At 44.5% G+C, this 12,985-nt stretch overlaps 1 protein-coding gene across 1 annotated transcript in view; it reads left to right on the top strand.

Moving 5' to 3' along the window:
* Nucleotides 1–11,692, top strand: part of ACTMAP (actin maturation protease) — a 22,982-nt gene extending 11,290 nt beyond the window's left edge. Inside the window, exons 5-8 of the mRNA XM_078870669.1 lie at nucleotides 3,151–3,280; nucleotides 6,340–6,410; nucleotides 9,110–9,240; nucleotides 10,445–11,692. Of these exons, the coding sequence (XP_078726795.1) occupies nucleotides 3,151–3,280; nucleotides 6,340–6,410; nucleotides 9,110–9,240; nucleotides 10,445–10,675 (563 nt within the window). The 3' untranslated portion in view covers nucleotides 10,676–11,692. The remainder of the gene's footprint in view (nucleotides 1–3,150; nucleotides 3,281–6,339; nucleotides 6,411–9,109; nucleotides 9,241–10,444) is intronic.
* The last annotated feature ends 1,293 nt before the right edge of the window (nucleotides 11,693–12,985 follow it).

Below are 12,985 nucleotides of genomic sequence, written 5' to 3'. Positions count from 1 at the left end.
CCGCTACGAAACATAAAAGCTCGAGGAAAGGAGTCGAGCAGCGATGAGCGACGTGTGCCCCGCAGACGAACTGGCCAGATCGATGAAAGCGCCGGGGGCCAGAATTTGGAAACGGAATCAACGAGTGCTCAAAAAGAATTCACAATAGAGGTAAAAAATAAAAATAAAAATTAATAAAAGTTAAATAAAAAATCACGACGTTTCGGAGGCAACACAAGCTTCCGTCTTCAAGCGGAACCGTCACAGCACGACAGCTGCATCAAGACGGAAGCTTGTGTTGCCTCCGAAACGTCGTGATTTTTTTTTACTTTTATTAATTTTAATTTTTTACCTACGTGACTTTACCGAAAAAACCTAAGAATATGAATCCTTGCAGTCACGAAAGCTTCAAATCTAGAACACAATAGAGGTGTTTTTTTTGGGTTAGATCGCGTCAATATAAATGTGTCGTCAAACCCGCCACCACCCGACACAGCCGATTAGTAAGGTTTGTCACGTGATCAGAACGCGCCAATGAGTTGCTCGTGCAGCACACCAGTGTGTTGGAGAGTAAAAGTGTAAATGTTGTGGGTTTACTCTCCAACACACTGGTGTGTTGTACTTGTAACGCATTGGCTTGTTTTGTTTACATGACAAACCTTACGAATTGGCTGTGTCGGGTGGCGGCGGGTTTAACGACACATTTATATTTACGTGATCTAACCCAAAAAACCTCTTATGGTTGATATTGGTCGCGAAAAAATAGATTCACCTCTGCATCTGTGCCCTGGCAGTGAAGTTGTGTGCATATCTCGTCCATTTGTTTACCATCTCGTTGTTATGTTTACACCTCGCTTGCACAGTTTGGTACGCTCCATTAGCGTAAATGTAACGTTTAGCATATCGTTTACTGCTGATTCACGTAAATCGTTTAAATAATCAATTGTTCCACGCAACATTCCTCACATGCATCGGGAGCGTAATGCATCGCGTTTGCCCTGTGGCTCGGAGAGATGCAGCAGCAAGAATTACGATTTACACCATTGGAACCTCATTTGCCAGTAGAAATATGATAATTGTTTTTTTTACCCTTCTATCTGGCAACAAAACTGACACCTTTTTACAAGGAGTCATGTTTGCATAGACCACAATACCTGCAGTCATAATGCAAACAAAAAACACAACTCTGGTCTATGCAAACATGACTCCTTGTAAAAAGGTGTCAGTTTTGTTGCCAGATAGAAGGGTAAAAAACCAATTATCAAAAATGACGATCTTAAAATATAGAAATGGGAAAGCCTCGCTGAGTCTCAAGATGCATTTTCGGGAGAGTCTTGTGTATCGGGATGTTTGGCCAGTTTATATTTTAAGGAGTGTTTAGTGTGGAGGAGGATATCGTAAACCGCTTGAATATCTGCACAGATGGGTCATGAACCAACTTGCTGCACTGCCATCTTTGAGCCCCGGCATAGTTTAGTGGGTTTGGAATGTTTTTAAATGTAAATAATACACCAACCGTGGCCTCCGAAGCTCTGAATTACAGGCGTGCATGTGTAATTATATCCAAGTTCAATTACGGACTTGCAAGACGCTCTCGATCGAAACATAAAAATACTCTGTGAATGATTAGTTTAAAGAAGGATGTGATTTAAGCTTGGTCTGAGACGATGTTAAACACCGCAGCTGAGATGGATTAAATTTCCAGTTATTTATTCTTTAACAATAATAATTAAAAAAAGAAATTCAGTTTGTGCGATCAATTTAAGTGTTAATTTTACAAGTGGACCCAATGAAGAAGAGGTTTGCAAACCGAAAGGTTATCTATATACCCTGTTGATAATTTTAACTCGGTGTTTAATAAAACACACTCATTTCTCATGTAAGCCCTCTCCCTCCAAGCCATCTGGGCCCAAGTGAAGGAGTGAGATTAATGTTCCATGAAAGAGCAACCTCCCGTTTGCTCTCTCTCTCCCTCTCTCGCTCTCCCTCCCGTTCTCTCTCAGCACCATGTGGTAGCTTTGGAGCGCACCCGTAGAGATGTGCCAAACCCTCTTACCTGCTGTGGTAACGCTTTGACTGGCAGAAGGCAGAGTGCATGAAGCGGGTTTTTTGTGAACTGGCCTGTGTGTATGTTGAACTTCTTCTGTACCGTACGTGGCCAACCGTGCTAACGGAGGTGCGGGGGTAGGACAAGAAACTGAACACAAAAAGCATTTATAAAGGTTTTATTTTTTAAACCTTTGCGTTGTTAACCGCCGACGCAAAGTGTGCGACGGTTTTCCTCTCACGTTCACCTGAAGATGGAAGCTTGTGTTGCCTCCGAAACGTCGTGATTTTTTTTTTATTAATTTTAATTTCATTTTTTACCTACGTGACTTTACCGAAAGAACTAAGAGTATGTGCAAAGCGCTCACTGTGCAAGTGTAGGCCCCAATAACCCTGCCGGGAAAAATATTCCCGTGACTTGATGCGAGGGTTTTCCCGGGTAATTAAATTAAGCATGACATTCACTCGTGTACGTACTAAAAGTCAAAGCTTTTCTTCTTGTAAGCTTAATACAAAAAATTATCATGCATAATCGATCGATACACATATTTTGCAGTGTTTGAAGGTATTTGTTTTTAAAAATGTGTAAGGTTTATATTGTAAATTATCTGAGGTAATGGAGGGGTGGCTCAGGTAAAGAAACCACGGATAATGCTAAACATATGTAAATTAGGCTGCACAAGCATATTTATGGTTAACTACATAGAATGGATGTGAAGACACATAATGTGTTGTCTGTTTTTATTGAAAACAGATCAAGGATTTGAATGTATAGGGCGCTTGCTTTAATGCCTTTCATCACATCTCATCTCAACCATTCCAATGCTCTGCTGCAGTCTCGCCAAGGGGGACCCCCCAGGGGCAGCTGTCTCTGTGCGGAACATATAATAATTGAAATGTATAAAGTACCCTAACAAGATGTACGATGTGCTGCCCTGCAAATATTTGTTTAATTTCCTACGTTTGCGGTGAAGTGAGCACTGAGCCACTGACCTTCGATGAGTGAGCAGCAGCTGTTAAACTATTGTGCATGTAAATATATGTATTTACAAACACGGATAATCCGAGACCTGGATAATCCGCCCACCGATGATCACGTTGATTACAATGTTTCCGTTGTTGCAGCTTTCGATATGTCACGACTGGCTGAGGACCTGTACGGATGTCAAGTGACACTGTTGCAGAACGGCATGCTGGGAGAAAACCGAAGCCTCATTATTGAGCATCTCGTACGGGGACAGCCCGTTCTCATACCGTATCCTTTCTGTTGCTGAGCTGCATTTTTTTTTTTTTAAACATTTTCCAGATCTGCTTGAAAGCATTTGTGCATTAGTTCTGTCCGTCTATACCAGGGGCAGGGGCATGATAACTGTCATAAAGATGATGCAAAAATGACCGATACTTTCCTGTAAAGTTGTTTTGCTGATGGGTGGACTTGCGCTACTCCTGGCACACTCCCTGGCAGAGCCGCTATCCGAGCCCCGTGGTCTCGTTACGGCCTGCGCGGACGGACGGACCGCTTCCTGCATGCCTGGCGAGCACTACCATTAATACCTCTAATCATCAAATATGTCAGAATGGGTTACCTAATCCATGCGTGTGCATAATTGTTCTTCCTCGTTTCCCGTGGTTTAATGTTCCTGTTTAAACCGCAAGCATTTGCATACATATTATGCCTCCCCAATTAGATGCGTGCTGTGTCTGAAACAGTTTCGGTTATTTCTGGCCATTGGTAATGACATTTTCAGGTGTTCACATTTTAATTACCCGCTTATATACCTGCTCTGAAGAAGGGCAAAATGTCAGCCTGTTTTTTTTTCTTTTGTAAGGCAGTGTTAATGGTGAAATGCATGATTATTTTTTAATTTGTGCTTGAACACCACTGCAAGCACAGCCCATTAGTTTTTCTTGTAGATTTAAGTACCGTTGTCACTGTATATTCGGCACGTGACAATTTGCCCCCCCCCGCGCGATCTGACGAACTACCACGATCCAGGGCCTACGGTTCGATTCAGGAATATATTAATTGTACATGTGGCTGCTTGACCATACTTGACCATACTTTTAGTCAACAACAACAAAGTCAACACAGGAGTCAATAACACTGTGGCCTGAAAAGAGAAAGATAAGTAACAGGCGACGCTTGGGGTAGCGGCTCTTCTTCGTGGCACACAAATGACGGCTGTTGCCCCGAACGTGAGCTCTTTTTATTGATTTATTTTGCCTTTGAAGACACCAGCGCCGGCGACAAATGTGGCGAGTTGTGTTTTCGTTGTTGTCAATTGTGCTTCAACTGCCGACGCAGCATCGCCAACTCATACTTTTGTTTCGTGCGGCTTTGAGAAGGAGGAGTCCAGTTTCGGCACAGACGACGCTCGCCACTGGCCTAAAATACAACGTGGATTGCTGGCTTCATAGCACAGTCTACTCACGACCGTAGCACCTCACCAACCAATTAAGCAACTTATATGAATGGACAAACAGATTTTTACACGACACGTATCGATTATTCATCAATCCGATGTATTTATTGTTGCACGGCCGTGGTGGTGTGACGGCGGCGTAGTGGTTAGTGCACCGCGCCGTGAACCCGGCGGCCTGAGGTTTGATTCGCAGCCGTGGCTGACATGAGCGGTGAGTGTTATTACAATGGCTCTTGTCGCCATCCCGCCACTCGCCAAACCGTACTGACCAGCACGGTATGTTCAAGCAACCCCCCATGACCAACACGGCATAGGGAGACTTTCATTCACAGCAATGGACTGAAAAATGATTGTGATTGCGTTATTCACTGTGTACATTGTGGTCTTAAGCGGTGAACGTATTTGCTCATTTTGCGCCAGAGTGTCACGTACGTCTATACGCATGTTGAACTTCTTTCGCGCCGTACGTAGCCGACCATTCTAATTGGAGGTGTGGGGGAAGTACAAAAAACTAGACGCAAAAAGCAGTTCTAAAGAAATGAGTCACGAGACATCGCCGCAGCTTTTGCTTTTCTCTTGTTCGTGAACTGTGGCTGAGCCCCCCCCCTCCCCCCGTTCTCGCCGCAAGAGCAGATACGTTGGGACATTGCACCAAGAGTGGTATGGTGTGCCCCGCGGCGCGCTGCAAGCGACGTAACGCATCTCCTCGCGCGTCCCCGGCCGCGTGCGCCTGTCCTAATGTGTGTCTGTCAGAATCGGAATCAGAATATTTATTTTGGAATCCATATTTGTTTATACTTGAGGAATCCGATGAGCTATGAAGCTCTTTTTCACAGATGTCCAGTCGGTGCACGCGGGGTCAGAATGTTATAAATAACAAGAAATATAAAAACGCGATAGCAGTGGAAACTATAGGAAAGGTTAAACAAATCACATAAAAATAGACACAATTGAAACTTAACTATTTTTTTTATCTTACCAGGTAAAGCCCATTAAGTTATATAACTCTTTTTTCAGAAGCGACCTGGCCCAGTAAGTATAGCTCAACAAAGTGGCTTATGTGGAAACTTATAGCAGCAAAATAATCTAAACATACGCATGTCAGTACGCTCAACTTCTTTCGCACCGTACATTGCCAACGGTGCAAATCGGAGTAAGCGAATGCCCTCAAGCACCGACCTCTTGGGCATTGGCTCACAACAACAACAAGGATCTCCGCATTCTGCTCGAAATAGCGGTGACCTCACCACGGCGCTCGTGCCAGGCACAGTGCACCTCAAAGCCACGTGCAGTGTGGAAGGATCTCTGGTGGCAAGAGGTTACGGGACAAACTCCGGTGCTATAGGTTAACTGACTGAGACGACTGGTGGACGTGACAACCTGTGTGCTCCCCACTGTACCAAGTCGCTCCATTTTATCCACCCAGCGCTCTCTGTATTTTATGTACAGCATGTTGAACTTCTTTCGCACCGTACGTAGCCAGCCGCGCTAATCGGAGTAAGCGAACGCTGTGCAACATGCCATAGCCCTTTATAAAAGGCATCATGTTTGCAATAACCACAACACAAGCAGTCAAAATGCAAACAAACGCCTTTTGGCGTCATCTGGTCCAACACCAATGGAGACTAGGCTCTAAGAAAAGCTGTCTCGGGTGTGGACCAATCAACTTCAAGGATAGTGCATATTATCATTATCAGAGTTGTTTCTTTTTGTTTGCATTTTGACTGCTTGTGTTGTGGTTCTTGCAAACATGATGCCTTGTATAAAGGTGTCAGTTTTTTGTACCATTTTAAAGGGTAAAATCCTACTACCATATTTTGCCACTGGTAAAAGGAGATGTCTCATAGTGTAAATGCCACAGCCCCCCAAGCCCCTTGACGCGGAACCTCAGATACGACTCGGACAGCAACTACGAGCCGTGTAACAAGCGCGGTCACAAGGCTCACTGGGCGGTCGTGACCGGTAAGCCGCAACGCGTCACTGTCTGCACAGGGCACCCTCGTGTTACAGTCACCGCTTTATGTCCGCAGTGCTTTACAACAATCGCGGTTGTGCGTACTTTGCGACGAGTTTATCGGAGTCGTATTTGAGATTCGCGGGGGGGGTTGGATTCTGAAACAATTTGCGGCCTCAGCGGTCGGCTACCCGAACAAAGATGGCCACGACAAATCCATCCTTCGCGTTAATTAAAAAAATTGTTGTAGTGCACCGTACATTTGCACACAATCTATATTCCTTCGCAATTTTAATGCTAAAAGAACCAAATTTCTCATGCGTACCAATGTGTATTTTGCATAGGTTATACAATAAAAAAATGGGGGAGCACTGGAGTAACGAAGCATTTATTGTGACTTGGGTCAAAGAAGCAATAGCTAAATTTTTATTTAAAGCTTTCGTGACTGCAGGGATTCATATTCTTGGTTCTTTCGGTAAAGTCACGTAGAAGGGAAATAATAAAAATATAAAACAATGAAAATTCTCACGATGTTTCGACTGCAACACAAGCAATCATCATCATCAGGTGTGAAATCCACGTGACTTTACCGAAAGAACCAAGAATAAGCAATAGCTACTTAATACATTGCGTAAGATTCATTACAGCAAATATTCAATAGAATTAGTTACGCAACAATAATATTTATTTGCTTGATTAATGCCTCCCCACACCGTGTGATTTTCGGGGTCGTTGACCATATTTCACCATGCTGATCAGTGCATGTTGGTGGTATGTATGTTGAACTTTTTTTCGCACCGTACGTTTCCAACCGTTCTAAAGAAATGAGTGTGGTGGGGCCCTCGACCAGTTCAGATATCACCACTGATGTCAAACCTGCTTGGGAATTAAACTCGGATTTGTCAGGTATACAGCACAGTGTGTTAACCACTGCGCCACCACTCCCCTTTAGCTTAGCCACATTTATCAGTGAGAATGCAGTGGCCTGTAATACACTTAATGAGTAGACTACATTTGACTTGGGAATTAAAATATCACCGGATGCTCAGTATTCGTAGCAATTGCACAATAAATACCAAAGATCAACAGAGGATGAGCTTTCATTGATTTGAAATTTACCGTTAAAGATGTAATTTGAAACTAGGTTACTGCGTGCATGTTGTAAAATTAAACTATTGTATATTGAAAAGTAAAATTGCAGACAAACAGGTTATGAGTGCATACGATTAATGGGTGTACAGATGGTCCAGGATAGAGGGGCCATTAAACTAATGCTGGGACGTGTTCGGGATGATGTGGTGATTACGCGGCGCATGCTTGAAACTAGATTAATTTATAATGGGTGGAAACCTGCCATATACATGGTTTAATATCAGATAAAAAAGAAAACATGCATTAACACTATGAGACCTCCTTTACCAGTGGCAAAATATAGTAATAGGTTTTTACCCTTTCAACTGGTACAAAAACTGACACCTTTATACAAGGGATCATGTTTGCAATAACCACAACACAAGCAGTCAAAATGCAAACAAAAAGAAACAACTCTGATGATGATAATGATATGCACTGTCCTTGAAGTTGATTGGTCCACACCCGAGACAGCTTTTCTTAGAGCCTAGTCTCCATTGGTGTTGGACCAGATGACGCCAAAAGGCTCTAAGAAAAGCTGTCTCGGGTGTGGACCAATCAACTTCAAGGACAGTGCATATCATTATCATCATCAGAGTTGTTTATTTTTGTTTGCATTTTGACTGCTTGTGTTGTGGTTATTGCAAACATGATCCCTTGTATAAAGGTGTCAGTTTTGTACCAGTTGAAAGGGTAAAAACCTATTACAAAAAAATGCATTCTCTTAAAGTTTTATTTCTGTCCCCGGGCTGACATGGGTGGTGAGGTGAGAGATTAACCCATCTGGGGGGGAGGGGGGGCTCCCCACCTTCACTCAGCCACACACCGACCGGCTCGGTGAAGTATGGTCAAACAAACCGACGTGGCTGTGCGCAAAATATCATCACCCTTCTTTAGTTTCAATAGAAAACGAATGTCCGTCAACTTGTTGCCCAATTGTGATAACCTGCATTGATTTCTACCACGAAATTACTCAAGATATTATCAGCATATATGTAAAACATCGTATTTGCAAATGCTTCGTGGTAATTAATGGTAACACTAATATCACCGGCATTTATATCATCAGCCATGATCTGGCCACTGCTAGATGAAAGCCTCCCAAAGCCGGTGCCATCTCTCTCAATCCTTCGACGTATAACTACTATAAACTTTAAAAAATTTACTAGGTAAGACCCACTGAGCCACAAATCATAACTCAACGAAGTGGCTTATCACGTGGAAATTTATAGCAGCCAAATACTCTAAATGCATAGTTTCTTAATTCTGGAGGGTAAAACCAGGGGAACCAGAAAAATTCACATGGGGAGAGCATTCAAACTCCAAATATACAGGCGTCAGCGTCGAACGCACGACCTCCCGTATACCAGGTGAGGTAGTTAACATCTCGCCACCGTGGCGTTCCAGGTAGCACCTGAATACGTGCTGACTTCAACGCTCCTGTGGATCATCCTCTCGACCTTGAGCACATTCCCTCCTTTGGCTGGCACTCTCGCCATTAGTTTCGACCGCCCGCCATCAGCCCGTCTAGCGACTCGTCCTGCGTCAGCGGTTTAACGATGCTCTGTCATTTCAGGGGTTTTGCTTGGCGTGGATTGGTCGGACGTGGAGCCGTGTTTCGAGGAAGTTGCAGGAACGCCAGGGCTGTATTCCGCAGAATCTGCAGAGGAGAGAGTCAAGGAGTTGTTCTCTGCACCTGAACTACAGGTTCAGAATTTCAAATCACGACCTGTCGACCATTTCGGATAGATTAGACCAATGACAAGTCACGTGCACGTGTGATCATCACATTACAAATTTTTTTTTTAAGAGTGAGGATGTTATATTAAGGATGCCGAGAAAAATGTAGGTGGTGTTGGGAAGTTTTTTTTAATAGGTTTTGTAAAATCTTAAAACAGTTAAGTGGAATGGATGTGAGAGGGATGGCAAAAAGAGAGGAGATTGGGTAACACAACTATTATGAAAAGGATGAAGGGAAGGGAGGCGAGAAAAGTGACCGGTAAGAATGAAATAAAATAAGCCAAGAAAATCTGAATTTAATGAGCCAGTTATTGCAAAATCAATTCTTATGCTCTGCTTTTATCAAACGGATCCAATGACTCATTGCGGCAATAGTTATTTTCAGAAACGGCAAAAATTAATTACGAATAAATGCCCCATCGTTCTGAGCTTTGCCAATTTCGCCAAGCGGGTACCTGTTTCAAATCTCGATCAGTCTCCATGCCCCCCACCCCCACCCCCACTAGGCAATGCCAGAGCCGTATTAATCGTTACCCATACTCCACCTCCCGAGGCATCCATCAGGAGGCATCCCCGCTTGCTGATGCGAACGTTGTCCTGTGACCCCGCGCTCTCTCGCCCCCCCCCCCCCCCCGAAAACAGTGGCCAAACTATTTGTCAACCAAGTGGGATTTTTATTTATTTATTTTCAGGCAAGCATGACTGAGTGGATGAAAATCATCAAACTTGACCGTGACTTGAAGACTGCTGCTCAACTCTAAGACTTCAACGGGACTATGACAAGACGAATTTATTGAGCCTGAACGGAGACGTAGACTTAAGATATAACTCATGAACTCTCTTCAAGACCGCAGTGCTCTGAGGAAGACGATAAAAATGGTCATTGTCTCTGTCCGTATTTGGCAAATAGTTACAGAGATCACTGATGGATTTACCTGATAATATTTGGAGGGGTGTGGGTGGAAAACTCCCACCCATCACACCAACGTTTAATACCTAACTACCGCTGTATTTTACAGAATGAATGAAATCCGCACAGAAAGGCCTGATTAAAATTCCATGGGTTGTTTATCTTCCACTCGACTCGAGACCACAACCGAAGTGAAAAATTCCGACGGAACTAACGCCGCCTGTGCACGCGCGTGCGCCCTCAACCCGCCCCGCGTCCCAGGTGCGTGCCCTTTACCTGCTCGCCAAGCAAGGCAAGAGCGTGCGCCATCGACTCTGGGATTTCGACCGAGTGGCGGAGAGCAACGGGCAGCTGCTCGAGTTCGACCCCCGGCGCCAAGTGGACGGCACCACGTACGTGGTGCCCGCCGAGGGCGGCGTGCGTGCCGGGCTTTGCGGGAAGTTGCTGCTCCTGGCGCCAGCGACGGTGACGCCAGCCGTGGGAAAATCTTAGCACCGCTGTCATCTTCACCCCCTCCCCCCGCCACCCTCCCCTGGTCACGCGACCATGGATGAACGCAGCGGAAGAGGAGATGTTAACTACCTCGCCTGGTATACAGGAGGTTGTGGGTTTGATCCCGACTCTGACGCCTGCTGTTTATTTGGAGTCTGCATGTTCTCTTTCTCCCCGTGGTTGCGTGGATTTTTTTATCCAGGTCCGATTTTTTTCTCCACATTTAGAAGCATGCGTTTAGAGTATTTGCCTGTTATCATTTTCCAAATGATAAGCCACTTCATTGAGCTATAATTTGTGGCCAGGTCGCTTCTGAAAAACAGCTGCATAGCTCAGTGGGCCTTACCTGGTAAAATAAATAGGGAGATAGTGAAAATTACCGCTTCCTATGTGTATTGCAAAAGTGATGCCGAGTAAGGTGGCCGGATGGCCAGGGTGTCAGTGGCGTTTCCCCCTCCGTTGGCCCATCGCTTGGATTTGGAGCACCAAGCCCATACCGCTGAGAATCCAATCCAGGTTTCAACCACACGTGATTTATGTATATTTCGATGTTGAACTTCTTTCGCACCGTACGTAGCCTACCGTGCTAATCTGAGGTGTGGGGGAAGGACAACGAACTAAACACAAAAAGCTGTTCTAAAGAAATTCGTTTTCAATCTCGATGATTTGAAAGTGCATAGCTCCAGTGGCTTTCTAATATCGGAAGAGGTGTTCCAGACGGCCGCAGAAGCGCATCTGAAAGCGCGCGATGCAGCGACCGTCTCAGGTGTAGTAAGTTGGTGGTCTTAGCCTGATGGTTTAATGAATGAACGCAAAACCTTCGTGTTAAATTTGGTTTTCACTTTGGGAAAATTCCAGATATTGAACTCGGGTCACCGGGTTCATTGCGTAATGTCCTCACCACTGCGCCAGTGCTTCCTCTTTTTTTTTTATAAACTGCGCAAAAATATACCTCGGTAAACCTTGACAATTGTCTCTTTTTGCGTTAAAATGTGAATGAATAATGATTGTGTGCAAATGTGTAGTGCGCAAAAAACTAATTTTTAATTAACTCAAAGGATGATTAGTTGTAACAAATTTCTTTTGTATTTTCCAAAAGCCAATTATGCAAATGGTAAATTCCCATTGTATTTTAATTACAGCGTTTTTGAAAACAATGCAGACTTCATTTTCCTTTTCTCCACCTCCTCCTCGCTCAGCCCCTTGCACAACATACGTGAACAGACACGGGCGCACATTAGCAGCGTTATTATCGAGATAATATTTTTTAAAACATGCCTTTAATTGCGATTCACACGTTTTAAAAATGAATGCGTCTCTTTTCCGACAGTTGTGCGGATGGTCCTGAAGCAGTAATGAGAATGAAGCCACCAAATGCTTTGGTGCAATGCTCATGTACCATCACTTGTGTCGCCCGATTGTCAGCTCACTACTGGATGTGGCCCCCTCCCCGTGCCTGTGTGTGCCGTGGGAGTTACTTACTTCACCACGCTGGGTGGTGACGGTTGATGTCGGCGGAAAACACAGAGGTTTTTTTTCCTCCGCACCGCCCAATCCTGCCCACCTTGTTTCGCGCCCCCCGCAAGCACCGTGACATCGAGTTCGTGCGTGGTGATCACACATCCTTGCACGATCCAGACTCATCCCTGCCTGGCTTCAGATAGATTGTATTTATTTCTGCCGGAAGGGCCCAATAAGCTGTTAGGCTCTTTTTCATGGGCTTCTTGCGATGGTACGGTAGTTATACAGTACAGATCTGACGATAAATGAGATTGCCCATCCAAGCATATCCTGCTTAGATTCCGATATCTGTTGTGAGATTATGTGCGTGTTTGGTAGAATACTTGCATGTAATTTTCTCTCAACGTACGAGTACTGAACGCTCATGAGCGTTGTACTTAAGGAGCACGTTTAATTTCGGTTCGTGAACATAGATGGGCCAGAATGCTTGCCCTCATGAAGCAATAATGCACGCTCTCCTAACAAAAGACAACGTAGCGACAGAGAGGACATGGAAAATACCTTTTTGGTTTAGTGACAATCCAGCAACGTTAACCAGGCGATGGCGGTGGTCGTGGTGAATATTTGAGCGGCACAACGAATAATGCACAGCATCTGAAACCGCACAGGGTTACACCGGCATTGCTGTTACCTCGTTGTTTTAAAATGTGAGGAGTCGGTCAACATTTCTGGTGACAAATTATCCTCAAGAATGTTTAGCGTCAAAAATGGCTGCCTGTATATTTTGTCCGTGGTTATTCGTGCTTTCCAACTGAGGGTGAACGCCTACGCATGATCCCTCTGTCCGTA

The sequence above is a fragment of the Lampetra fluviatilis genome, chromosome 30, assembly GCF_964198595.1.
Source record: "Lampetra fluviatilis chromosome 30, kcLamFluv1.1, whole genome shotgun sequence".
NCBI lineage: Eukaryota > Metazoa > Chordata > Hyperoartia > Petromyzontiformes > Petromyzontidae > Lampetra > Lampetra fluviatilis.
This window is presented reverse-complemented; position numbering and strand designations above follow the sequence as displayed.